The following is a 25,724-nucleotide window of genomic DNA, read 5'->3' on the forward strand; positions in this document are numbered from 1 at the left end:
TAAAACCAAAATTTATTATAAGCCACAGTCATCCTAGGGACCTCCATGCTATATATATAGCCTCCATGGTTCTATGGGTTGTGGTCTGATTGTTCTTTATTTTTTTTATTTTTTTATTTTTATTTTTTATTATTATTATTATTATTATTTTTTGGTTTTTCGACACAGGGTTTCTCTGCGTAGCTTTGCGCCTTCCTGGAGCTCACTTGGTAGCCCAGGCTGGCCTCGAACTCACAGAGATCCGCCTGGCTCTGCCTCCTGAATGCTGGGATTAAAGGCGTGTGCCACCACCGCCCGGCATTGTTCTTTATTTTATATCTAGAATCCACTTATGAGTGAGTACATACCATGACTGTCTTTCTGGGATTGGGTTACCTCACTCAGGATGATTTTTTCTAGTTCCATCCATTTGCCTGCAAATTTCATGCTTTCATTGTTTTTCTCTGCTGAGTAGTACTCCATTGTGTATATGTGCCATATTTTTTTCATCCATTCTTCCGCTGATGGGCATCTAGGTTGTTTCCAGGTTCTGGCTATTACAAATAGGACTGCTATAAACATAGCTGAGCATGTATCTTTATGGTATGAATCAGCATTCCTTGGGTATATGCCCAAGATCGGGATGGCTGGGTCTTGAGGTAGTTCAATTCCTGATTTTCTGAGAAACCACCATACTGATTTCCACAGTGGTTGTACAAGTTTACATTCCCACCAACAGTGGAGGAGTGTTCCCTTTGCTCCACATCCTCTCCAACATTGACTGTCATTGGTGTTTTTGATCGTAGCCATTCTGACAGGTGTAAGGTGGTATCTCAGAGTCGTTTTGATTTGCATTTCTCTGATGATTAAGGATGTTGAGCATTTCTTTAAATGTCCTCCAGCCATTTGTGATTCTTGTTTTGTGAATTCTCTGTTTAGCTCTTTAGCCCATTTTTTAATTGGACTGTTCAGTATTTTGATGTCTAATTTCTTGAGTTCTTTATATACTGTGGAGATCAATCCTCTGTCAGATGTGGGGTTGGTGAAGATCTTTTCCCATTCTGTTGGCTGTCTTTTTGTCTTATTGACTGTGTCTTTTGCCCTGCAAAGGCTTCTCAATTTCAAGAGGTCCCATTTATTAATTCCAAACCCTAATTTTATGTTGAACAGCAGCCTTGAATGCATGGGACAGAGTTGAGGAACCAGGAAAAAAAAATCTGAGTCATTTACAAAGGTTATGCAAGGCCCAAAAGAATCTTTCACAGATTTTTTACAAAGACTGGCTTCAGCAGTAAAGAGAATGGTCCCAGATTCAGAGGCTAGTAAGATAATAATTGAATCTTTGGCCTTTGAGAATGCGAATGCAGCATGTAAAAGGATAATCAGGCCATTAAAGGCAAGATCTGCACCTTTGGAAGATTGGATTAGAGAAACAGTTATAGTTGAGGCTCATGAGCATGATGATATGTGGAGAAGCAATTTCAAAAGGTTTGAGGAATGTTAGATGTTTTGGATGTGGAAAGCAAGGACATTTGAAAAGGGACTGTAAACAGGTCATTCCTAGAAACAATGTTTCTTCAAGGAACAATGGCAACAGAATGCCCCTTCCTTCTGGAGTATGCAGAAGGTGTGGTAAGGGAAAACTGTAGATGTAACCAACCGTCTTATTAAATAAGAAACACAGAACCAATGTAAAAGAGAAAGCCAAGAGGTCAGAGCTCAGAGCTAAAATCTCACCCTTCCTCCTGTGGTGGTCTTAGCTTCCTTAAAGAGAGCTATTTCCCTGTGTGTAAGTCGTTTCATAGTCATTCTGCCTTCTCATTGGTTGTAAACCCAAACATGTGACTGCCTCTTCACTGTCTGTATGTACAGCCCCCCAGGTCTTAAAGGCATATGTCTCCAATGCTGGCTGTATCCCTGAACACACAGAGATCTATGGGATTAAAGGCGTGTGCCACCACCGCCACACTCTGTCTATGGCTCTAATAGCTCTGACCCCCGGGCAAATTTATTTATTAACATACAATCAAAATCACATTTCAGGGGGCTGGAGAGATGGCTCAGAGGTTAAGAGCACTGACTGCTCTTCCAGAAGTCATGAGTTCAATTCCCAGCAACCACATGGTGGCTCACAGTCATCTGTAATGAGATCTGGTGCCCTCTTCTGTATACATAATAAATAAATAAAATCTTTAAAAAAAAAATCACATTTCAGTACAATTAGAATACCACCACAGAAAACACTGGGCCAACGAATGTAGATCAACAAAGGACAGACAGGGCAATCCTTTGCCTCAGTCTTTGGGAAACTCCCAGAGGGGCCTCATGCAGGCCCCCATTGCAAATCCAGTTCAAACCTTTCCTGCAGCCATAGAGGAAACCCCTACTCAGAGCAATTAAATAAGCAAATGCCTATTGGAATAAATCATGCTGGTCAGGATGATGAAACAGAGAGAATAGAAAATTCAGGAGAAAACATAAAGAAAATTTTTTGGCAAACTTCTATTAATGAACAAAGACCAAAATTGACGATAAAAATAAATGGTGTTTTGTTGTCTGGTCTGGTAGACACAGGTGCGGACTTTACCATAATTGCACTAGAATTTTGGCATCCAACTTGGCCTCTTCAGGAGGTAAATGTTCAACTGTTAGGAATTGGGACATTATCTCAGGTGAAACATTGTACAAGATGGCTCGAATGTATAGGTCCAGAAGGACAGAGAGGAAAATTAAAACCATATGTGGCTAACATAGCTATGAACCTGTGGGGTTGAGACATTTTGCAACAATGGAATACTCATATTAACATCCCTCCAATCTCAGAAACAAATCAAAAACTAGCACATGTTTCTGAGAGAAATATTAGAAGATATTATTCTAATGAGTGGTCACCAGTCATCCATATTATACAAGAACAGGGCACAAGAACTGATGATTTTCTAAAGACACCATCAGCTCTACCTTTAAAATGGTTAACAGACAAGCCCGTATGGGTCCAGCAATGGCCTTTGACAACAGAGAAACTCCAGGCTTTAGAAGAGCTGGTAGAAGAACAGTTAAATGCTCAGCATATTGAAGATTCAGCCAGCCCTTGGAATTCTCCTGTATTTGTTATTAAAAAGAAATCTGGTAAATGGAGAATGGTAACAGACCTTAGAGCAATTAACAAAGTATTCAGCCAATGGGCTCTCTACAATCTGGAATTCCTTTGCCTACTCTGTTACCAAAAGGATGGCCTCTCATAGTTATTGATTTAAAAGACTGTTTCTTTTCAATACCCTTACAAGAAAAAGACAAAGATTTGCTTTTTTTGTTTGTTTGTTTGGTTGGTTGGTTTTTTGAGACAGGGTTTTTTGGTGTAGCTTTGCGCCTTTCCTGGAACTCACTTGGTAGACCAGGCTGGCCTCGAACTCACAGAGATCTGCCTGCCTCTGCCTCCCGAGTGCTGGGATTAAAGGCGTGTGCCACCACCTCCCGGCCGAAAGATTTGCTTTTACAGTGCCTACTTATAATAATTACCAACTGGTTAAAAGATTTCAATGGAGGGTCCTCCCACATGGAATGTTGAATAGCCCAACTCTGTGCCAATATTTTGTACAAGCCATTAGAAGTGGTACGTAAAAAATTTCCTAAATCTCTAATTTATCATTATATGGATGATATTTTACTAGCTGATTCAAATGCAGATACTTTAGAAAGAATGTTTGAAGAAGTAAAGAAAATTTTGCCTTGCTGGGGATTACAAATTGCTCCTGAAAAGATACAAAGAGGAGATTCTATTAATTATTTAGGATATAAAATAGAGCTACAAAAAATTAGACCCCAAAAGATGCAAATTAGGAGAGATAGACTACAGACTCTTAATGACTTTCAAAGATTATTTGGAGACATTTCTCATCTACGAACTATTGTTGGGGTAAAAAATGTTGAATTGAATAATTTGTTCAAAACCTTACAAGGTGACAAGGACTTAAATAGTCCAAGAGAATTATCACCTGAAGCTGAGAAAGAATTGGCCTTGGTAGAAAAGAAAGTACACAAAGGGCACATGGAGCGTATTGATCCAAAGCTGGATTGCATTTTGGTTATTTTACTTTCTACGTATTCTCCTACTGGAATTTTAATGCAGAGGGAAGATATTATATTGGGATGGATATTTTTACCAAATAAAAAATTAAAAACTTATGTGGGAAAAATCTCTGACCTGATTTGGAAAGGAAAATTGAGACTTCGTCAATTAGCAGGAATAGACCCAGCAAAAATTGTCGTAACTTTAACTAAGGAGGACATTGAAAAATTATGGACAGAAAGTGAACCTTGGCAAAGAGCTTGCAGTAATTTTTTTGGGAGAAATTAACAGCAAATATCCCAAAAGTGATAGAATTGATCTTATAAAGAGAGCTGATTGGATCTTGCCTCGAATTGTACAGGAAAAAACCCATATCTGGAGTTCGTACATTTTATACAGATGCCAACAAACAAGGAAAGGCAGAACAGAAAGACTATATCAAGACAAACACACAGGAAGCAGGTCTCTTTCTCTCCACCGCAGGAGGAAAGGTAAGGTTTTAGCTCTGAGCTCTGACTTCTTGGCTTTCTCTTTTACATTGGTTCTGTGTTTCTTATTTAATAAGACAATTGGTTACAGCTGCACAAGGTAGCCTGACAAATTATACATATTTATCAGGGACACAAATTCCCTTCTAGCTGCCCCTAAGGCACTAGCTTTTTCCTAGGAGGAGATTCCTGGGAAAATTTCAGTTTCTTGGTATCTATTATTTCAATGGTCTCTTTTGGTTAGGGTTTCTATTGCTGTGATGAAACACCATGACCAAAGCAACTTGTGGAGGAAAGGATTTATTTGGCTTGCACTTCCATATCACTGTTTATCATTGAAGGAAGTCAGGACAGGAATTCACACAGAGCAGGAACCTGGAGGCAGGAGCAGTTGCAGAGGCCATGCAGGAACCTGGAGGCAGGAGCAAATGCAGAGGCCATGGAGGGGTGCTACTTACTGGCTTGCTTCACATGACTTGCTCAGAGTACTTTCTTATAGAACCTAGGACCACCAGCCCAAAGATGGCACTACCCACAATGGCTGGGCCCTCTTCCATCAACCACTAATTAAGAACATGCCCAAAGGCTTTCCTACAGCCTGACCTTATGGAGGCGTTTTCTCAACAGAGGCTCCTCCCTCTTAGATGACTTTGTCTTGTATCAAGTTCACATAAAACTATCCAGCACAGTGTGATACACAAAGGAGAGACATAATTATCCCTTTGAAATATCATCATTCCTGCCAGGATGGTTACTGCAGGAGGATCAGTTATTTGGTATCCTTAGTTATATGGTAAATTTGAGGCTAGCTTGGGTTACATGAAACTCTGTCTCTGTTTTTGTTCTTTTGCTCTTTTTGGGGGGGGCACCACTCAGCTCCCACATAAATACACAGAGGCTTTTTCTTACTTATGAATGCCTGGCCTTAGACTGGCTTGTTTCTTGACAGCTTTCCTTAACTTAAATTTTCCCATCTACCTTTTGCCTCTGGGCTTTTCCATTTTCTTACTTCTTTGTATCTTAATCTTACTCCACAGCTGTGTAGCTGGCCCCTGAAGTCCTCCTCTTTATCTGGCTACTGGCTACTTCTCCTTTTTCTTCCAGATTTCCCCTTCTATATATTCTATTTGCCAGCTCACCTATCTTTTCTCCTGCCTTGCTATTGGCCATTGACTCTTTAGTAGATCATCATGTGTTTTAGACAGGCAGAGCAACACAGCTTCACAGATTTAAATAAATGCAACATAAACAAAAATAACACACCTTAAAATAATATTCTACATTTACTTTCCCCCTTTTTGTCTAAATAAAAGGAGAGTTTTAACTTTAACATAGTATAACAACAAAAACAGTTATCAAGTAAGAAGTAATTTACAATATTCAGTCCATTTACAGTTAGCAAATCCAGAGAAAGTACTCCACCATACAGTCATCTTAGTGACTCCAAACTTTTATACATCATTTACTTTCAATCATAACCAAGGAAAACTGCAACTATAACCAATCTTCAACTCTATCAAAGACCCAGGAGGATGTAATATTATCTAACAAGAGAGACATCTTGCTGCCTGGACAGTCACCCAAAGTTCCCCTGTCATATTGGGGCATCCATCTTCAGCCTACAGGCCCATAGTATCTGGCAGACTTTTCAAAGAAACAGGAATTTTGAAAGACTGTCCTGCCTTGTTTTGGCAAAGTTTAATAGTCTTTTTCCTGTGTGTCCTGCATGTCCAGTCTGCACATCACATTGTCAGAAGTCAAAGGCAAGAACAGTTTCTTTGTCCAGGGGTTAACCTTGCCATAATAAAAGCAAACTCCCTGAGGAGTTTATTCAATGCCCATAATAACTGAAATAAATTGGTGCTGCCAGGAGCAGATGTGTCTCATTCTCATGAAAAACCTTAAGTTCACAAAACATTTTTTTTTTTTTTTTTTTTTTTTTTTTTTTAGTTTTTTGAGACAGGGTTTCTCTTTGTAGCTTTGCACCTTTCCTGGAACTCACTCTGTAGCCTAAGCTGGCCTCAAACTCACAGAGATCTACCTGCCTCTGCTTCCCAAGTGCTGGGATTAAAGCTATGTGCCACCACTGCCCAGCCCAACAAAACATTTTAAATGCCATATTCTATAGGTCTCTAAAGTATTTGAAGACCATTTATCTAACTAAAATATAAATATTTAACCTACAAAATATAGCAAATGTGACTACAGGTTTGATTATTATAGAATAACCACTAACCTCATTTCTTATTTATACATTGCATTTTCAAATGAACTGCATAAGCGCAATATTCCAAATGAGAGAAGAAACATATATACAGTATAACAAAATTAACTTTAAATTTATATCAATATACCAAAGTCCATGCTAATGCAAAATATCTGAGATTAATAATTGTCTTTTTATCCTATATTCCTATATTCCCTTAAATTATAACAAGCATCCATAACCCACCAAATAACCAAAGGCTCCACTAAATAACCAAAGACTACCCACCTCATCTCTTGGGAATGTGGGTATAGTATTCTCCAGATGGATGTCAACAGAGACTCTTGTCTGTGTGATGTGGACCAGCCCAGCCAAACATACTTGTTCCCTGCCTCTACAGCCAGGTCAGATGACCACATGCCTGGATTCCCTCCTTACCTTTAACTAGCCAGAGTCCTGACCATCTGTGCCCTGTTTCAGCTTGAAGCAGCTACGGAGGATACATTGTCCTGTGCTCCCTATTCCCAGGAGAAGCTGGAGGGTTATCTTAGGGATGGAAACCCTGGCACAGAGTCCACCAAGAGGGTCCTTTTCCTGTTCTCAGAGGGTCTCTTCTCAGAGTTGGGCTGCACCCTGAATCACAAGCCCCTTTTCTCCTGTTCTCATTCAGCCTTGGGATCTTTCCCTGTCACTTGTCTTTGCCTTCTCAGGAGACAGCTTAAGAAATAGTTATTTCTATATAAGTCATTCAGGATTATAATCTGACTATACTCAAAGATCAGAACTACACCTACAGGACCTTAAAAATGGTAATAGATTCAGATATCACTGCCAACAGCTTGAAGAATGTCTCTCCTCACTCAAGGTCTATTCAGGCTTGTGAATGTTAACTTCCCTGTCCTTGTCAATTAAGCTATAATTAACTGGGAAACCTGTATATTCAGATTTAAGTCTCATATACATACATACATATTTACGTGTGTGTGTGTGTATGTGTGTGTGTGTATGAGTGTGTGTGTGTGTGTGTGTGTGTGTGTGTGTGTGCTTTCAAAGTTATAAATACAGCTAACAGATTTTGTTTCCCCAGTCCTCAAACACCTGTAGAGATCTGAGAATATGGCATTTAATATAAAGCTTTTTATGATAAAGAGACATGACAGTTCTGGCAGCATCTATCTCCTCCAAGAAGATAGATGGCCACAGAAGAACTTCCATCCAGAAGCTCATGGCAAGGCTGGCCATGCAGCGAGAAACTGAGATCCTGTCCAGATTGTGAATAAGTGGAACAATGGAGGACTGATTGCCCCATACTGCAAGTTCAAGGTGGGTCAGTCTCCCCAAATTTCTATTCCACAGAAAAAATGTGTCAGATCTTCTGGACCTATCAGCTGAACAAGTGCTGCCTTTGGGGTTTCTGTCCCCCCACCCTGAATGACCACAGAGAGACTTGGGATTGCTGCCTCGGTAGCTGGAAAGTTGTCTCACTTCTTAAATTTATCCTTCTCAGATCTGATGATGTTTGATGACTAGGGCATGTCAGTGTAACAGCCCCAGACTTCATGGTACAGGATAGACTGGTTTTAAGTTTTAATACTGATAAATGCAGCTTTGATAAATGGATATAACATTGACTGCTGAGAGTTCTTAAGAGTCCTTAAATGGATTTTTAACCCTTTTACCATGATGCAAATCCATTCCAGGTGTCTTACAGATAACTACGAACTCCTGGGAAAAGTTTTGCTGCTGCATCAAGAAATCAGATCTGATGAAAACTAACACTCTCCAGAGCCCATTTCTGACCCCTCCTATTTTTCAAGCATGTTTTGCAGATTCATTGTTCCCATTTGACCTCTAGAGAAACAGCAGATGCATGGCCTCTATACTCCTGATTTGGTGTGCCATTTCCCCCAAGCTCCTGGAACACCACTGCTGCAACCTGCCTCCTCAGCTCCTCAAGGAATGTTCCTGAGATCTTCTGCTGTGTTCTGCGCCCCCCGCAGCTGGAGCACAAAATCTGGTGTTCTGGCAAGGGACGCGGAGGTTAAACAGCACTCTAGACACCCAGTTTCAGTTCATCAGGGAAGCAGCTCTCTTTATTTATACCCCTCTAACAGCAGGAGTCAAGGAATGGTTACTCTGTATCCGGAGGCAAGCCGGACACTGTTTTCCAAACAGGAAAAACCACAGGGGAACTGATCCCCAGCACCCTCCGGAACCTAACTGCACATTTTTCACACAAACAACTTAACTGGGACAGGACAAAAAAGGGCATTTAAAATTAAGGCAGCAAACTTACTGCTGGACAGCTGTATGCGACTCCCAGTTCCCCCTCCCCACTTTGCCCTTGTCAGCTTGAAGTATCATGGAGAATTCAGCACCCTTGTTCCCCCACTTGCTCCCATAACTCACCTCTTTTCATGATAATCAAAACAGAGGAATGTTAATATTCTGACCTGCCCCTTGAAATCCCATCCCTTGGTGCTGCCCAGCATCCTGATATAAATGATCCTCATTCTAAGGAAAAACTCCTCCCCTTCCTCGCTCTCTCTTCTGCACCCCTGGCCCCTCTCTCTCCTTCTCTCTCTCTCTCTCTCTCTCTCTCTCTCTCTCTCTCTCTCTCTCTCTCTCTCTGTCTCTCTCTTCCCTATCTTTCTCTTCATCTCTCTATTATAATAAACTCTCCATGTGGATGCAGCATCTGGGTTGTGAATTACTAGCCACTGCTGTCATTCCTGCATGGCATGCATCTGCCCAGCCTGCCACTGCATCTGCCCAGTATGTTTACCTGTATGCTCGGGATATCCTCAGGGGTGCCCCTCCCCACAAAATAAATCATAACAGGAGCAGGAGCAGAATGAGTTTGAGGCTAGCCTATCCTATATAGTAAAATCCTGTCTAAAAAAAAAAAAAGCAGAACAAGAAAACAAACAAAAGACACAAAGTTAGGATTTGCAGTATTTTTATTTTCCAACCTTAATTTAAAATTCCATTAAAACAAACACCAGAAATAGAAATCTGGCCTAATGGTTAACATCAGAACACTGATTATAAAATGTTTTAGGGATATATAATTTGCACACAGTAAGCATCAAGAGAAAAATCAATGTACTCTGCAAATTAATCATATTCAACTGAACTCTCATTACTTTGATTTATAATATTTTAGCCCTTATGAGAAGACAAGTTATATATGTCTATTTATAACAATATTATCATTATACTGGTATAGACAGACATATGTAGCTTATGAAGAAACAAGGTTCATCTCTCTATTTAAAGAGGGGAGCCAAGAATATAGCCCACTATGTATTTCATGCAAATTAAATCAATAATTTCTTGATGAACATAAAGAAACTGAATACTTTCTATGTACATGCTTTGTCTTCTCTATTCTATGATTTTTACTTCTCAAAAATGGGCCCCATGCTGGTCAAATAATTTCAAACACAAAGGTCACACAAGAAACCTAACATTTAAAAATTTACAAGTAGTAATTTTTATAACCTTTTGTTAAGTCACATTTTAAATGCCTGCTCCCTCAAAAGAAATGTATATATTTTTATAAATGTAATTTTTCAAATATTTAAAAGATTTAATTTTATTTTATGTGTATGATTGTTTTGCTTGCATGTATATCTGTGCATCATACGTGTCCAGTGCCCATGGTGGTCAGGAGAGGGCATTGGATCCCAGAGAACTGGGGTTACAGATGGCTATGAGCCACTGTGTGGGTACTGAGAGCTGAACTTGGATCCTCTAGAAGAAGAACAAGTGGTCTTAACCTCTGAGCCATCTCCCAAGCCCCAGAAATATATACCTTTAAAAGTGTGAATAATATTGATACAGATTTGCTTGCTTTATTGGACTAAGTATTACGTTTTCAATTAAGACAAAAGCCTAATTGGTGGTGGGTGGTGGTGGCACATGCCTTTAATTTCAGCACGTAGGAGGCAGAGGCAAGAGGAGCTCTGAGATCAGGCCAGTCAGGTCTAAAGAGCTAGTTCCAGGATAGCCAGGGGTACACAAAGAAACCCTGTTTTGAAGAGAAAAAAAAAAAAAAAAAAGAAGGAAAGAAAAGAAAAGAAAAGAAATCTAATTGGTTATTTGTCAGAATTCTCCAAATGATTTTGGGAGAGAGTCTTAGATGTCTTAACTGTTTGTTGAAGAAAGGTCTGTACTGAATCTGTCTCATGGGAATATTAGTGAGAACCATATTGTGTTGAATCGATACAAATACAGTTGAAACAGGTAAAAGTGATTTCCAAAAGAGTATCCAGTCACCAAAATAAAGGAGAGTGGATATGCTATAAAACTTAGTAGCAAGAAAAGAGAAAGGGAGACAGAGAGTGGGGAAGAGGAGGAGAGAACTAGGCAGGCCAGTTCTAGAAGGTGAATTTGAAAACTGTCCTCACACTTAATTCTCCGAAACAGACCTGACTGGTGAGCACTAAAAAGTATTGTAGCTGTAGGAGGCTTGGCTAGTTCTGGCTATGGAGCCATCTCTCAGCATCTCCTGTGAGCTTGGAGTGTGAGGAGAGCCTGGGGGAGGGCGCTCTGAGCTGAGCACCTTCTGTTCCTTGCACTTATGAGCTTTGAGAATAATAGTTGGATATAACAGTTTGTAAAGATACTCTATTTTGGGTCTAATAGTTTTCCAGAATTCTAGTGAATTCAAATCATCACTGCATAACAAAAATGTTTTTACATTAAAAATACGATTTCACAGTTGTTCTCCCAGTAATCAGAGTACCTAATAAAATAGTTTCAGATGTAAGAATAACATTGTTGCTCATTTCTAGTTTAAGGTTGATGAGAATATAAAACAATTAGTTTAGAGCTAGGGATGTAGTTCATGATGGACTGGTTGCCTAACATGCACACGGACCTAGGCTCAATCTCCAGCCCCATAAAAATAGAATAAGAAAAAAAAAGCCAAAACCTAAAAACCTCCATCTGAAAATATTAATAGATCACCTTGAAATTTTTTCCCATAGCAATATTTAAATTAGTTTATTTCTGAATATCTATGTGAACACTGTCAGGTGGCTATCTACTAAATTCTACTCACACAGAAGGGAAACCTATGTCAATCCCCACAACTGTATCTTTATGCCTTGCTAAATATAAGGGTAGCTAGTGTTAAACGCAAAATAGGTGTGAGCACTGCCTTCCACAGACAAACTGCTGAACACACTGTCTGTTCTCTGAGAACAGCGCCTTATGCTGTACTGCAGTCCTCAACTACATATGATTCTCGGTTAAGGTCCTTCTGGAACAGCAATTAACTGGTAACTACCAAAAACATTTTGTAAAACTAGCTACTCAATTGACAAAAAACAACAATGTGTATAGTAAGAAGTGACAAGAATCACAACTCTGTGTTGTTAGGTTGCTGTCTTATAAGGGGAGTACCTCACACTGGGTGAGAACTTTTGATAAGGACAGAGGTACAGGTAACACATTTCTATTTTCTGCTTTAACAGTAAGTTTTTCATTTAAGTCAACTTGCCACCAAAAAAGAATACTGTTTTCTATTTCGGTACTTCAGAGACTCAAAGTCTATATTTTTTATAAAAATAACACTTCAGAAAGATCATTTTTTAGAATACCTTTAAAAATGTGGCCAATACATATCTAAAGATCCATAACACTGACGCAAAGGGCTGTCATCGGTAGAATTGTTCCTGGCATTTTCTTAGTAGTTTAGTACAAAAGATTGGAACACACATCAGAGTAAAAATTGAAATAAACTTTTACATCAAATCTTAAAATGTCGAGAAACCATGAAGCAAATCTGGATACTAATATCTCAGACAAAAGAAAATCTAATGATCAACTCTTCAGCGGACTCTTCAAATTTTGCTTTGCCATTGACCTCAAAATCTTCTAAAGGCTTCTTCAGTTTTGGGACACCATTCCCTCCAGATTTTAAACAGAGGGGATGGGATCTGCTTTGCTGATGTGCTGTCATACTCCTGCATCAGGTCATTAGTGGTGTAATAGTGCATGGCAATGTACGAACTGGCAAATCCAAAAGAGTTTACTGGCTGTAACTTTCCCAGACTGCTGTCCTCCTGAGAAGGGCTGCTGTTATAGATACTGTAGTAAGGTTCAATCCGAGTGTTGATGGGCGTCGAGCTGCTCTGACCACAGTGCTGGTGTCCAGCAGATACTTTGGGACTTACCACACTTTCCTTTGAGTGACTTGGGCCACAAGCCTGGTCCACAAATTTCTTCTGTGGCTTTGGAGACAGCATGTAGGCAGAGTTTGTCTCGTGGTGGGAAGATTTGTTTCTATTGATTTCAAGGTTCCCTTTTCCCATGGCTCGAAGTCGAGTCTTCTGTTTGCAGCAGAGAAAGCCCAGGCCAATGTACTGCAGGCACCAGAGCACTTTCCTTCTCAGCCCAGCACTATTTCGAGAATATATAAAAGGATTTAATCCTGACTTGAAAAATATCAGAGTAAATCCAAACAGTTCAAACTGGTAAAGGATGAAGCTCCCGTTGTCTGACAGAACCACCTGCACCAGGGAAATCCCCAGAGGAAGACAGCACACTAGGACCGACAGCACAATGATCACACAGGTAACCACAGCTTTGGAATCCTTGGCAGTAGAAAGGTTGATGGCTGATATCAGCTGGAGTCGATTGGCAGAGGGGATCTGCATCTGGTTGGGATTCTTAGCATATCCATGAGTCTGAATGTGCTGCAGTTTGTTGTAATTCTGGTTCCTGTACAAAGCTGGCATAGTGCACTGGATAGGATCTCCACCTCCCTTCCCAGAGGCCCCCATGAATGGCTGTGGTTTAGAAGCATCAACTGTGATCACAGGGGGGCACTTTTTGACTTGAGCATTCTTCCGAAGGGTCTGAGCAATCATGATGTAAGAGACAGACACCACAGCAACACAGAAGGCAAAGTCAACAACATACAGAGAGAGAATGGCTTTCCCTTCCCCAGCCATCAGACTGGACATGGGGAGACACAGGTGAGACTTACTGGTTCTCAGCGTAGCCAAGGTGGCAAGGGTAAAACTGGTGGCCCAGAGAAGCAGGGTGAGGAGCAAGATGCAGGAAAAGGAGGCTGTGCAATTAGGTTGCTTCCCTAGCACCATTCGAAGCCGGTGCAGGGCAATCACAGCCACCATCTTGAGGGACATGATGATGAAGCCTGAACTGGTGAGGTGAAAGGTGAAGCAGAAAGTATCCGGGATGCTCCTGGCTGAGCTGAAGAATAGCACAAAGATGAACATGGGGGCTGTAATCCCACAGATGAAGAGGTCACAGAAAGACAAGTTCAGGATCATGAAATCAAAGTTGGTTCTGAACTTCCTGAAGGCAGGGTCAAAGAAAGACAAGAAAACAATAAAGTTTCCATAAGAGCCTAGACAGAAGATGATGGCAAGCAGAAAAGTGCAGGTCACCAAGGTTGCCGTGTGGATAAAATCTCGAAGATCTTCCTGGACAGAAGTGCTGTTTCCTCCCAGCAAGGGAGGCATGTACAACAAGGTGGCATTGGGAGCACTTGAATTCATCTTCAGAGAGAGGTGTCTCTTCCTTGTGTTCTCAAAAAACAAAACAAAACAAAAAAATGAACAGGAAGAGAGTCAGGACCTCAACTCACAGACGAGGGATATATGCCAAAAGAGGGCCAAGGAAGATAAGCCTGCACAAAAAAAGAAAGAAAAAGAAAGAAAGAGAGAAAGAAAGAAAGAAAGAAAACAAAAAAAACAACAAAAAAACAAAAAAACAAAAAACCAAAGTACACCCAGAGACAGAAAGGGATTAGTGAGCATAGCAATTGCATTGCATTTTACAAAAGCATTCAAATTTCTCATCTCTATTGCTTTGAAAAGTCTAACACAGAGAAGGCATCCCCAACCACTGAAGTCCATGATCTCTTCCTGGGAGGAGTTACATCAGTGTGGTTGCAGGACTAGAGCCAGGGACAATGGGCACTGAATCTATATCCCAGGGAGGAGCTGAGAAAGGATGAAGGGAGCTTTGGTGAAGTGAAGCCAGGTGGGTGAAAGATGATGGGTGGGAGGAGAATGAACAGCTTGGGAAATAGAGACCTATTCGCTGCAGCAGAAGGACAGGCAAGCAACAGGATGTGCTTGAAATACAAGCAGGAGGGTATTGTTCATAAATAATGTGGCCCTTTTATAAATGCTCATAAATCACTAACAAATCCCATTATTTTCTCTAAGGAGAAATCTCTATTTTTCAGGATTTATTTATTTTTCCTAGTTTGAGAGTTAAGTTCTTGGTCAATTAAAAACCCTCCTTTGAAAAGAAAAATTCATGTGTGACTATATTTGAGAGAAGAAGAAAAAAATTAAAGTAACAAAAGGTGCCTGAGATTATATTTGCAATTTCCAAGGTGCAAAGCAACCATTTTGGGTCTGAAGATGTAGCACAATGGTACTGCTCCTGTCTAGCATATAGGAGGTTTGGTGTTTGATCACCAGCAAACACACACATACACACACAGAGACACAGATACAGACACAGACACACACACCATACCACTATGAGGGCTAGAGAGATGGCTTAGTGGTTAAAAGTATGTACTGCTCTTGCAGGGAACCCAGGTTCCAGTCCCAGCATCCAGACTTGGTGGTCCAACTCTAGAGGATCAGATGCCCTTTCCTGGACTTCACGGCCACTTGCATTCATACATGCACCTCCCACACACATATGTACATACTTTAAAAATGAAGTAAAACTTTTTAAAAGCACTACATAAACTCTAAGTGTTATTATTACAACAAGAATATTCTTATCAAATGAGAGATATGCATTCTGCATTCATTAACTTAACTTATATTAACCACATGTGTGCCTTTGGGCCAGTATTGTGCTAGTTTCTGAATACATAAAAATGATTATAGATTATTAAGAAGCACCTGGTACCTTAAAAGAATAACTTTCTTGCTCCTTCTTTCTGTAATCATTTTTCTCTCTTATGCAAAGAGATGCAATATATACTCACACCAATCCTCACTGTTCCCACCCCCAAAGATGTGTGTGGCCTGCTGTCCATTCTCTCCCAAACAAGAATCCAGCAAGACAGATAACATGTAGTGCTCTGCTCTTGACAGTTGGAAAACGTTTGCTTTAATCTAACATTGCAGGAATAACCAATGGCACTGGGGAGGTCCAGAGCCAATGCTCAGAATATTTAACCACCAGCTTGAGCTGGAACCCAATGGCCTCCTGGTGCCTTTAGCTATTGGATCAGGGGGTGCTGAATGGGTCCAGTCAATGAGGGATTACTGGGGCTCCAAGCAACAGCTATGGACTGCCCAGAACAGAAGTCTTTCAGTCTTTAACTACAAGTACAGCCTTGGCAGTGAGAATCAGATCAGTTCTGGAAAAGCCATGTGACCACTCTGCCTCCCATTAAGACAGAAGCCGCCCCTGCTGCTGCAGTGGCCACAGACTGTAGCACACACACTGGGGTAAACTACTTCACTGCAACATGACACCAACTTTTCGGCAAAATAATTTTTTTTTAAATTCTATGGGAGGTAAAAGTATAAATCTAGAAAAAAATGCTGATCAATGATTACAGGTAATAATAGACAGCTCTTACAGTTTTTTAGTTTAAGACTGCATGCCTATTTGTAAACACATTTGGTATGAGACAGTGTTTTACTGTTTGTTAAAAAAAAATGTTCCTTGGAGTTAATTTATGAAAAGGGAAGAAGAAAAACTCCATCTAAGAAGGCAGAGAGAGCAGAGATCCTAGAGTAACAGGAATTTGGGCCAAGGAAAGTATAAGAATGATGACCCTGCAATCAAGGTGCTTAGAGAAGTAAAGCAGGTGATAATGAAGTGGGATGATGGGAGTTACAAGACCCCACGCTATAGATGTGGAAGATGAGATGATGAGGCACCAACATTAATCAAGGGAAAGAAAGAACAGCAGGGGAAAAGAGAGAGAGGGGAGGGGGACACTAAGGCTGTAATCCCAGCTACTCAGGAGACTGAGGCAGGAGAGCTGCAAGTTCAAAGCCAGCCTAGGCAACTTTGTACTTTGTATGACCCTGTAGCAAAAACAAAACAAAAACAAACAAACAAACAAACAAACAAACAAAAAACAAAACAAAACAGGCTGGGTGTCATAGCTTAGAGGTGATGCACTTGCCTGACATGCATGAGGTCTTAGATTCACTCCTGACATTGGGAATATAATTTGGAATTACTTGTGGGGGCAATGTTGCATAATCAATTAAAAAATATATAGAACTCCATGTTAAGAAATAACAGCAATACAATCTGTCAGCACAATTGTCAGTATTTATTTAGAGAGTACTTATGATATGCTGGGCACTATTCTCAGGGCTCCACACTACTGAATTTCCCCAAAGACCCAAAATGATATCTATATCTCCATTTTGAAGATAAGGAATCACAGTTAGAGAGATCACTCAGCAAGGTGGTGTGGAGGGGCCCCAAACAGCTTGACCACACAGCAGCCATGACAGGCTTAGGGGCCTAGACACAGCTTCTGTGACAGGCTTACTGGAAGGCAAGACCCAGATCCAGTAAAAGCCATAAGCTGACACCACCCAGGGATCCACCCAGGGGTGAGGAAGTACCTGACATCCCAAACATTCCAACCATTAGATAAGGTGGCCAGATGTCCTTGAGTCTAGTACACACCTGTTGTTGCTTTACAGATAACCCTAGACAACTGTCAGCCAATCAGGGTCCTGAACCCTGGAAATCCCTCCACCCCAACCTCAGCTATGATAAAACCTCTCCCCCTTCTGAGCTCAGGGCTCTCTGCTCTCACCACTGTGTCAGACAGACAGAGAGACCAAGCTCAGAGCTTGAAGAGAATAAAGGCTCTTTACTTTTTTTTTTTTTTTTTTTTTTTTTTTTTCGACAGGGTTTCTCTGCGTAGCTTTGCGCCTTTCCTGGAGCTCACTTAGTAGCCCAGGCTGGCCTCGAACTCACAGAGATCCGCCTGGCTCTGCCTCCCGAGTGCTGGGATTAAAGGCGTGCGCCACCACCGCCCGGCTAAAGGCTCTTTACTTTTACATGTGGGATTCGGTCTCTGTGGTGGTCTTTTGGAGGTCCCTGAGATCTGGGCATAACAGTGGCAGAAATTTCATATGAACTAAGCAATTGTTTCTCAAGGCCCACATTCTTTAACTCCATCACGCACACACGTGCGCATGCATGTTCACACTCAAGAGAGGGAACTGTAGGTTAAAGCTAAATTACAACAGCTGTCATTTATTGGGTAGCTATTACAAGCTATGCTCTCATGCTCGAAGCTTTATATAAGATATTAAACTAAAGTTCACTCTCAAAAAAATCCTATTAAGTATTAAAATTCTGTTCCCAAGTTAAAAAAAAAAAAGTTCCTGGAACACAAAACTTCAAAAACAATAAAGGAATGGAAGATAAAGTCAAACCAGCGCAGAGTACTAACTCTTGGGACTTTAAGAGGAAGTTGAGAACAAAAACAAAGATATAAGCCGGGTGTGCTGGCACATGCCTTTAATGCCAGCACTCAGGAGGCAGAGGCAGTTGGATCTCTGTTAGTTCCAGGCCAGCCTGGTCTACAGAGTGAGTTCCAGGACAGCTAGGACTGTTACAGAGAAAAAACCCTGTCTCAAAAAACAAACAAATGACAAAAGTGTTATATATATTCGTGTGTGTGTGTGTGTGTGTGTGTGTGTGTGTGTGTGTGTGTGTATGTGTGTGTGTGTGTATTCAATGCTTTGGAATAAAGTTAACAGTGGTTAACCATTTCTAAACATTAAATGCTATTTCCAATAAATTGCATCGGAATGATTTTAAGTTATAATACCAGAAGTTGTATCAGAATGATTTTAAGTTATACCAGCTTTAAAAAATATTTTTATTGTCTTATCCATTCTGTGCGTGTGTATGTGTGTGTGTGTGTGTGTGTGTTTTGTATTGTTGCACTGTGCTTTCTCAGTTCTATGTCAACTTGACACAGCTAGGGTCATTTTGAAAGAAGGCCCCTGAACTGAGATGATAACCCACCAGACTGGCCTGTGGACAAGCTTGTGGTGCATATTCTTAATTGATGAATGATGTGGGCTCACTGTTAGTGGTTCTGGGTACCATAACAGGCTGAGCAAACCATGAAAAAAGCAAGCCAGTAAACAGCAGTCCTACACGGTATCTCCATCAGTTCCTATCTTGAATTCCCGCTTTGACATTGTGTGATGTACTACAAGCTGTAAAATGAAATAAATCTTTTTTCTACCCAAGTGGCTTTGGTGATGGTGTTTTATCATAGCAATAGAAGCCTAACTAAGACAGGCATGTATGTGGAGTTCTGAGGATGATTTGTGGAAGTTGGGTCTCTGCTTCCATCATGTGGGTCCTCAGGATTGGTGGCAAGGGCCCTTAGTGCTGAGCCTTCTCACCAGCCCAGAACACTAGTTTTAAGCATATATATTAACCACAGTAAGACAGTATGAGCAGAGTGTAGTGGCACACAGCTGGTTGAGCCAAGGGGATCATGAATTCAAAGCCAGCCAGGATCATACAATTTCTAGTCTGGATTACATATATATGGTGAGACTGAGACTTTTTCACAAAATGAATTCACGTGCATCTGATTACAGTTGATGAGGGATGCTTAGGTAACTAGAATCAAAACCCAGGAATTTCAAACATATTATATAGTGTCAACTCTTACTAAGATGCGGGTGTGGCACAGGACCAGTGCTCAGGAGGTGGAAACAGGCTGTGAGTTTGAGACTAGCAAGCTCCAGGCCAACCAAGGCTACACAATGAGACTGTTGAAAAAACAAACAAAACAAGATGTGTGAAAAGCTGGATGTGGTGGCACAAGTCTGTAATCTGAAGCACTCATGAGGCTGAGGCAAGAAGATCACCTCCTTGGAAGCCAGCCTGGGCTATATATCAAGATCCCCACCTGAAAAAAAAAAAAGGGGGGGGGTGATGGGTTCCCAATACTGTGCTGCTTTAATTTTTGAAGCAAATGTTAGGACATTTATAAGCCTTACAAGTTAACTCTTGACTTGGATTACTCCTATTTATCCCACCCCCAACAAGTGTCATTTTTCCATGGCAGGCATTTTCTGAGCGTAACCATCACACAGAACAAAGTTCTGTCCCATTCCCGCTGATTTGAATGGATCCTGGAAACCTCGGGGAGGCTAGATAACTTGCCCAAGGTCAGTAAGATATTTCAAACCTCCCATTCTTTCTAACCCCTGAACTAGCCCTTGAGGCCAATAGCTGATGGGGTGGGAAGACCCGGGTCTCTGGTGGAGGGAGGAGGCAGCTGTGAAGCACAGTGGACTAAGCACCAGGGGAGTGGGAGCCTGCAGGTTTACCCCCACCAGTGATTGGCAATGGGTGGGGGCTCTCTAGAATTGAAGGAAAGACAGGCCTAAGTCAGTCCAGTGATGCTTGAACTCAGGCTGTGATGGTGGGTTGTGGTCCATCCATTTAGAGCCTAGGAGCTTCCTGCAGGGTGCACGCAAACACAGGTGCGCATCCTGCCAGGCCAAGCTCAGCTCGCTCTCCGCTCGCGCCTGCCTCAGAGTCCCTCTGGTCTGGGCCCACAGCCTCTCACCTGCCGGATGGCTGCAGCGCCGCCCTTCCTCCTCCACATCGCAGCCGCGACCCCAGCTGCGCCCGGCGGCCTGGATGCTGCCCGGCTAGAGAAATCGTCGCCATCGCCGCCTCCACCTCCGCGCATCCCGGGAGCCTAGGCGAGCCCGGGCGGAAGGCGCAGTCACCAACCGAACATGGGGCGCGGCCCCTCCCTCCAACCCTGGCCGCCCCGCCTGCCCGCACCCTCCCCGCCTGCCAGGCGCTAGGACTGTGAAGTGCGCAGAGCTAGCCTCACCCTCGTGGGCGTGCGCCCGGACTACAGGGTTGCTTGAGACTCACGGTGATACACAGCAAGGAAGACAGTTAAGGGACGCCAAGCATAATGCAACCCTGAGGTAAGGCCTTGTCTTAGGTGGCGACTGGGAGTCTGTGATGAGTGGCTCTCTCCACCAGCCTCCCGAGGGAGCCCAGAGTGCCTGCGGATAGCCTTCAAGCTGGCCTTCCTGGCTTTCTCATTAGGCTGTCAAGTCATTGTGACAATTTAAATCAATTTCAACACACGTATATGTATTAGATGTAGTAAGTAAGGGTGGGTGCAAAGTAAAACAGAAAACAGGAACTACTGTGTTGAGTGTGGAAATCTTGAAAAGTGATTGCACAATCCAGGTTGGCCTAATTTTAATAAACACCACCAACAACGTTAGACTAGTAGCTTCTGATCTCCTGAAGTCCACATGTCTAAAGTAACAAACTCAATTTGGCTTTCAAATAACACTCGCCCCCCCCCCCCCTTTTTTTTTTTTTTTTTTTTTGGTTTTTCGAGACAGGGTTTCTCTGTGTAGCTTTGGTGCCTTTCCTGGAACTCGCTTTGTAGACCAGGCTGGCCTCGAACTCAGAGATCTGCCTGGCTGGGATTAAAGGCATTCGCCACCACCGCCCAGCTAGCAATGGTTTAGATCCTTATATTGTTTTCTTGGAGCTGAGGATCGAACCCAGGGCTTTGTGCTTGCTAGGCAAGCGCTCTACCTCCCCCTCCCCCCTTTTTAAAAGTTTTATTTATTATGTATACAGTGTTCTGTCTGCACATAACCCCACAGGGCAGAAGAGGACACCAGATCTCATTACAGGTGGTTGTGAGTCACCATGTGGTTGCTGGGAATTGAACTCAGGACCTTTGGAAGAACAAGCAGAGATCTTAACCTCTGAGCCATCTCTCCAGCCCCATACAAACACTCTTAAGTTTGTTATTATGGGCACAAAATGTATCTAGTTTACTCCTTTAGGATTCCAGCCTGGTTAACTGGGCTCTTTTCTAATCTCATCCACTATTTAGAAACAGAGAATGCTATTTAAATGTGCCTTCTTTCAATTGATACTAGAAACCAGAGCCTTGATCCATCTAGGTGGAATATTTTCTGGCACTGTTGCTACTAGAGCCTCCCTCCATTTTCTGTTGTTTTTCTTTATAAATACAAACTAGTAACAAGTTTCAAAGAAATTTAATTTTCCCTGTACTTTTTGCTAAGAATTAGAATTAGAATTCTGTTTAGAAAAAGAATACTCAGCCTGGTCTACAGAAAAAACAACACAGAAAAGAAAAGAATAAGAATACTCAAGAAAAATTCACAACTAATTTCCATCTAAATTGTGTTCTACTCCCCAGACACTTGGCAATATATCAGTTCTAAGATACGCTGTCAGTAAGGGTAATGTTGGGCCCTAGAAACAACTGAGGAAAAAAAGACTAATTAGCAGTTAAGAGTGGAAATTCTGACCCAAATTATATGTCTCTCCAAATAAATTAACTACTGCTTGCATAATTTCTATTTATACATAAGTGATAACAAAATGTTCATGTTGGACTGCAGCCATCAGTGGTACCTCATATTGAAAAACACAAAAACTATTGTATAGGACCTAGAGATCCAGGAAAGAAAGGTAGTTAGGGCACATGCATGGTTCTTGAGCTATGTGGGGTTACTCAAAAATAAAAAATAGTAATGTGTACAAAATATAGCAGTAAGGTTGATATAATAAACTGGATAACACTGGTACACTAATACAAAAGGCAAAATCTGCAAACAATCAGGGCTAACAATGTATTAAGGCCAATAAAATGTTCACATTCACAGGGCACAGTGGCAAACAACTGTAATCAGGAGCTTTTTTTTTTTTTTGGTTTTTCGAGACAGGGTTTCTCTGTGTAGCTTTGCGCCTTTTCCTGAAACTCACTTGGTAGCCCAGGCTGGCCTGGAACTCACAGAGATCCGCCTGCCTCTGCCTCCCAAGTGCTGGGGTTAAAGGCGTGCGCCACCACCGCCCGGCCAATCAGGAGCTCTTGACCTAAATATCTTCGTCCTTGGATGCTCCAATATAAGAAAAGCTTTAAAGTGTGGAGGTGTGAAGACAGGCACTGCAGTATATTCTGAAATTCTGAAGTACAGAAAATGGAAAGCTAACTTTAATATTCAACAATGGAGCAATACTCAAAACATCACAAACATCTACAAATGCACCCCCCACTCCCTGTCAAGTGTTGGGGTTGGACTCAGGGACTCTGCTGTGCTAGACAAGCCCTCGACTGCTGAACTACACTCTAGTTCCTCAGTCACATTAATAGTGAAAAAAAAAATATCCTAAATATGATCCGCAAAGTCATTTTTTTCCAAAGGATCCCTTCAGAAACTAAAGACTAGATCTTACAAATCTGTAAGTTTTCTCTTTTCCTTTTTCATTAACGTTCACAGAAACCTATACTCTTTCCAGTCCAACCAACAATGGCTTTCTAATACTGCTTGCCTCTCTGCTCCCTGCCAGCAGTGCCTTGTTGACAGTTCTTGATCCTCTATCTCGACCCTTCTTATTGCGGCACATATTCTAATAGCTGTATTAGACAGTATTAGCCATCCAGTTCTTTTTTCTCCCTCTCCAACTTGGGACCACTAGTAGTAAATTAATCATGCAATGATAGAATATTTAATTTCAAGACTCACAGTATAATCTGGGGGAAATGTCAAGCTAATAAACAACAAACCTGATATTGTAGTTACCAGGGAGCATGCTGGGTACTCAGATTAAGGGACTCTGCTTTTAGGTTGAGTAGAATCTAGATCTTGGTTTTCATCAGGTATTCATCACTGATAGACTGAATCAATAAGGAGCTTTTTTGAGAAGCTAAGAATCTCACTCTGTAGTCTTCTGGCTCAGGATCCAGAATGCTTTACTAGTAGGTGCCACCTTGGCACTTTAAAAAGATGTTGGTGAAGTCTAAATCCCATCCAGTGAAATCTTAACTAAAGAACATGCTGACTACTAAAGTGTTTATTTATTTTTAATTCCCACTTAGGAGCCATTGCTAAAGCATGTTTTTATGTAGCTTAGAAAAAGCTGGAGTATTCCTCCCTTGGGAGTTCTTTCTCAATTTTCCATAACAAAACTAATAATAAATAAACAAATAAAATAGGAAAGAGAAAGAAAAAGCTGAAGTGGCCCCAACAATTCAAAGTTTCACTACTCAAAGAATTAACCATTTTTGTGATGACAGGAAAGTTCACCTGTACTATTAAATGTGGTAATCACTAGTCACATGTGGCTAATGAGCACTTGAAGCACACCTAGTGAGTCTGGCCACTGCACTCAACAGGGCAGAGTTACGTAATTCATTCTGGCCCAAAGAAAGAAATTCACAGATCTAAACCTAAGAAGGCAAATAATCCGCAAAAGTTGCTACCTACAAAACTGTCTTCTCTCTTAATGAAGGCAAAAAAGTCAGGCATTAAAAACAATCCTTTTTATTGGGTTTTAAACTAGTTACACAATTGAAATAGTCAATTAGGCACTACTCTATACAGGGATTATTCCTGTGTATGCTGACACTTCAATACTGTATCAAGACCACTGAAGTGCTTAGATTGGGATGGTCAGCATGTAGATACTAAAAAATATATTGCAGTGTTCCTTTAAGGGTGTGTCACAAGATGCCATTTATCAACTTTTGAGTTATTCCAACTAGAAGATACTTTGTACATTATAAAGTTGTGACAGGCAAACATGTTATCACTTAGATACACACAAAAAAGTACATTCTAATATTAAATGAACTTTAAAAGTCCCACATTTCAGCTTTTGTAACATGAGAAGATAAAATAATTTCAAAACACACACCAAAAAATGGTATTCTGTAGGTACAAAGTCCTATAGTAAAAAGTTGTGTGTGAATCTTTACAAACCAGTCACACAAGGGCTGCATCTATACAAAGTCTTGCCAATGTTATCTCTATGGTTTATGCAATCTTTTACATCTATGTAACACACTAAATAAGTCAAATACCAAGTCTTATTACTTTCATGATTCTGCAGGCAGGCAGGCTGAGAGGAAGTAGGGAAGAGGGAGAGATGAAGAGAAGGGGGGGGCAGAGATATTAAAAGAAAATTTCTACAAACACAGCAATCGTCCGTTTTTATGAGGTGCAACATATTTCCAGGTGAGGTGCCAAACAGTATTCATGAAGACTATAGGGCAAAAAGCAACCAGCCAAGGTGTTTATTGATGTTGTTTTTATTTTTAAAATCACACATTGTATACACATACAAATCACTCTAAAATTTATTCACCAGACCCCCAATTTTTCAGCAATTGGCTCTTATTCAGCACCAAAAACTCCAGTCTGTAGGGACACAGACACAGACTTCTGTATTGTGGTCAATCTGTCAGGTCATAGGTTAATTCTGACACTTGCCCCCTTTGATCTTTTTCTCTTCATGGCTCTCCAGTCCCAAGGCTGTCCAGACTTCAGATTCATGGCCCATGGCCTACTACCACTGAACCCAACAGCCTTTGAAGAAGAATTCAAAATAATTTGAGATGAATGTAATGACAGGACCCACATTACTGATGAGCATTCTCCATTCAAGGAAATGGTTTTGTTTTTTTAACAAGTTTCTAGACTGTTTGGTCATGATGCCATGATCATACTGGATTATTTCTAGTCTGAGACTTTGTGACTTTGTCATATGTCTCAAAGAAAAAGTGATCAGTATTCTAGGAACACTTCAGGGCAAGTTAGGAAATCAAATGGCAGCTGAGAACCTGTGAATAGAGTCTAAGGAGGCCAAACACGAAGCCACTAAAATGATGAGAGCTCAACAGAGGCTGAGTTGTGAGACCTGCAGACAGTCACCACGGATGGTACCTGAGGATCTGGAATTTTTGATGAATTGAGCCCCAAATCAGGACTAGTCATCTGCATTAAGGAAAAAAAAAATTGTTAGGTAACAAAACACTCAGTTCTAAAATCCCACCAAATAGATTTTCTTCATTTTCCCAACCCTTGTCTATACAAAGACTTCCTGGACCCCCCCTTTTACAGAGGGTAATTAACAGAATTTAGATGAGCTACGC

The 25,724-nt window shown here is 41.2% G+C and overlaps 2 protein-coding genes across 5 annotated transcripts in view; both read right to left on the reverse strand.

The window, feature by feature from the left end:
* Positions 1–10,475: 10,475 nt before the first annotated feature.
* Positions 10,476–20,550, reverse strand: Gpr75 (G protein-coupled receptor 75). The gene is made up of 2 exons (XM_028860885.2): positions 20,343–20,550; positions 10,476–14,408 (listed from the first exon to the last, which is right to left on the reverse strand). The coding sequence occupies exon 2, from the start codon at positions 14,275–14,277 to the stop codon at positions 12,619–12,621; it is 1,659 nt and encodes a 552-aa protein (XP_028716718.1). The 5' UTR covers positions 14,278–14,408; positions 20,343–20,550; the 3' UTR covers positions 10,476–12,618.
* Positions 20,551–24,098: 3,548 nt separating this feature from the next.
* The window catches only part of Psme4 (proteasome activator subunit 4), a 132,487-nt gene continuing 130,861 nt past the window's right edge, over positions 24,099–25,724 (reverse strand). For all 4 annotated transcript variants that reach the window (XM_037208900.1, XM_037208902.1, XM_028860872.2 and 1 more), the window contains one exon: positions 24,099–25,566. The gene's annotated coding sequence lies outside the window, so the exon portion shown is untranslated. The remainder of the gene's footprint in view (positions 25,567–25,724) is intronic.

The sequence above is a fragment of the Peromyscus leucopus genome, chromosome 10 (assembly GCF_004664715.2).
Source record: "Peromyscus leucopus breed LL Stock chromosome 10, UCI_PerLeu_2.1, whole genome shotgun sequence".
NCBI lineage: Eukaryota > Metazoa > Chordata > Mammalia > Rodentia > Cricetidae > Peromyscus > Peromyscus leucopus.

Excerpts from the sequence above, each read along its gene's own strand:
- Gpr75 (XM_028860885.2), bottom strand. The coding sequence starts at position 14,277 with ATGAATTCAAGTGCTCCCAATGCCACCTTGTTGTACATGCCTCCCTTG.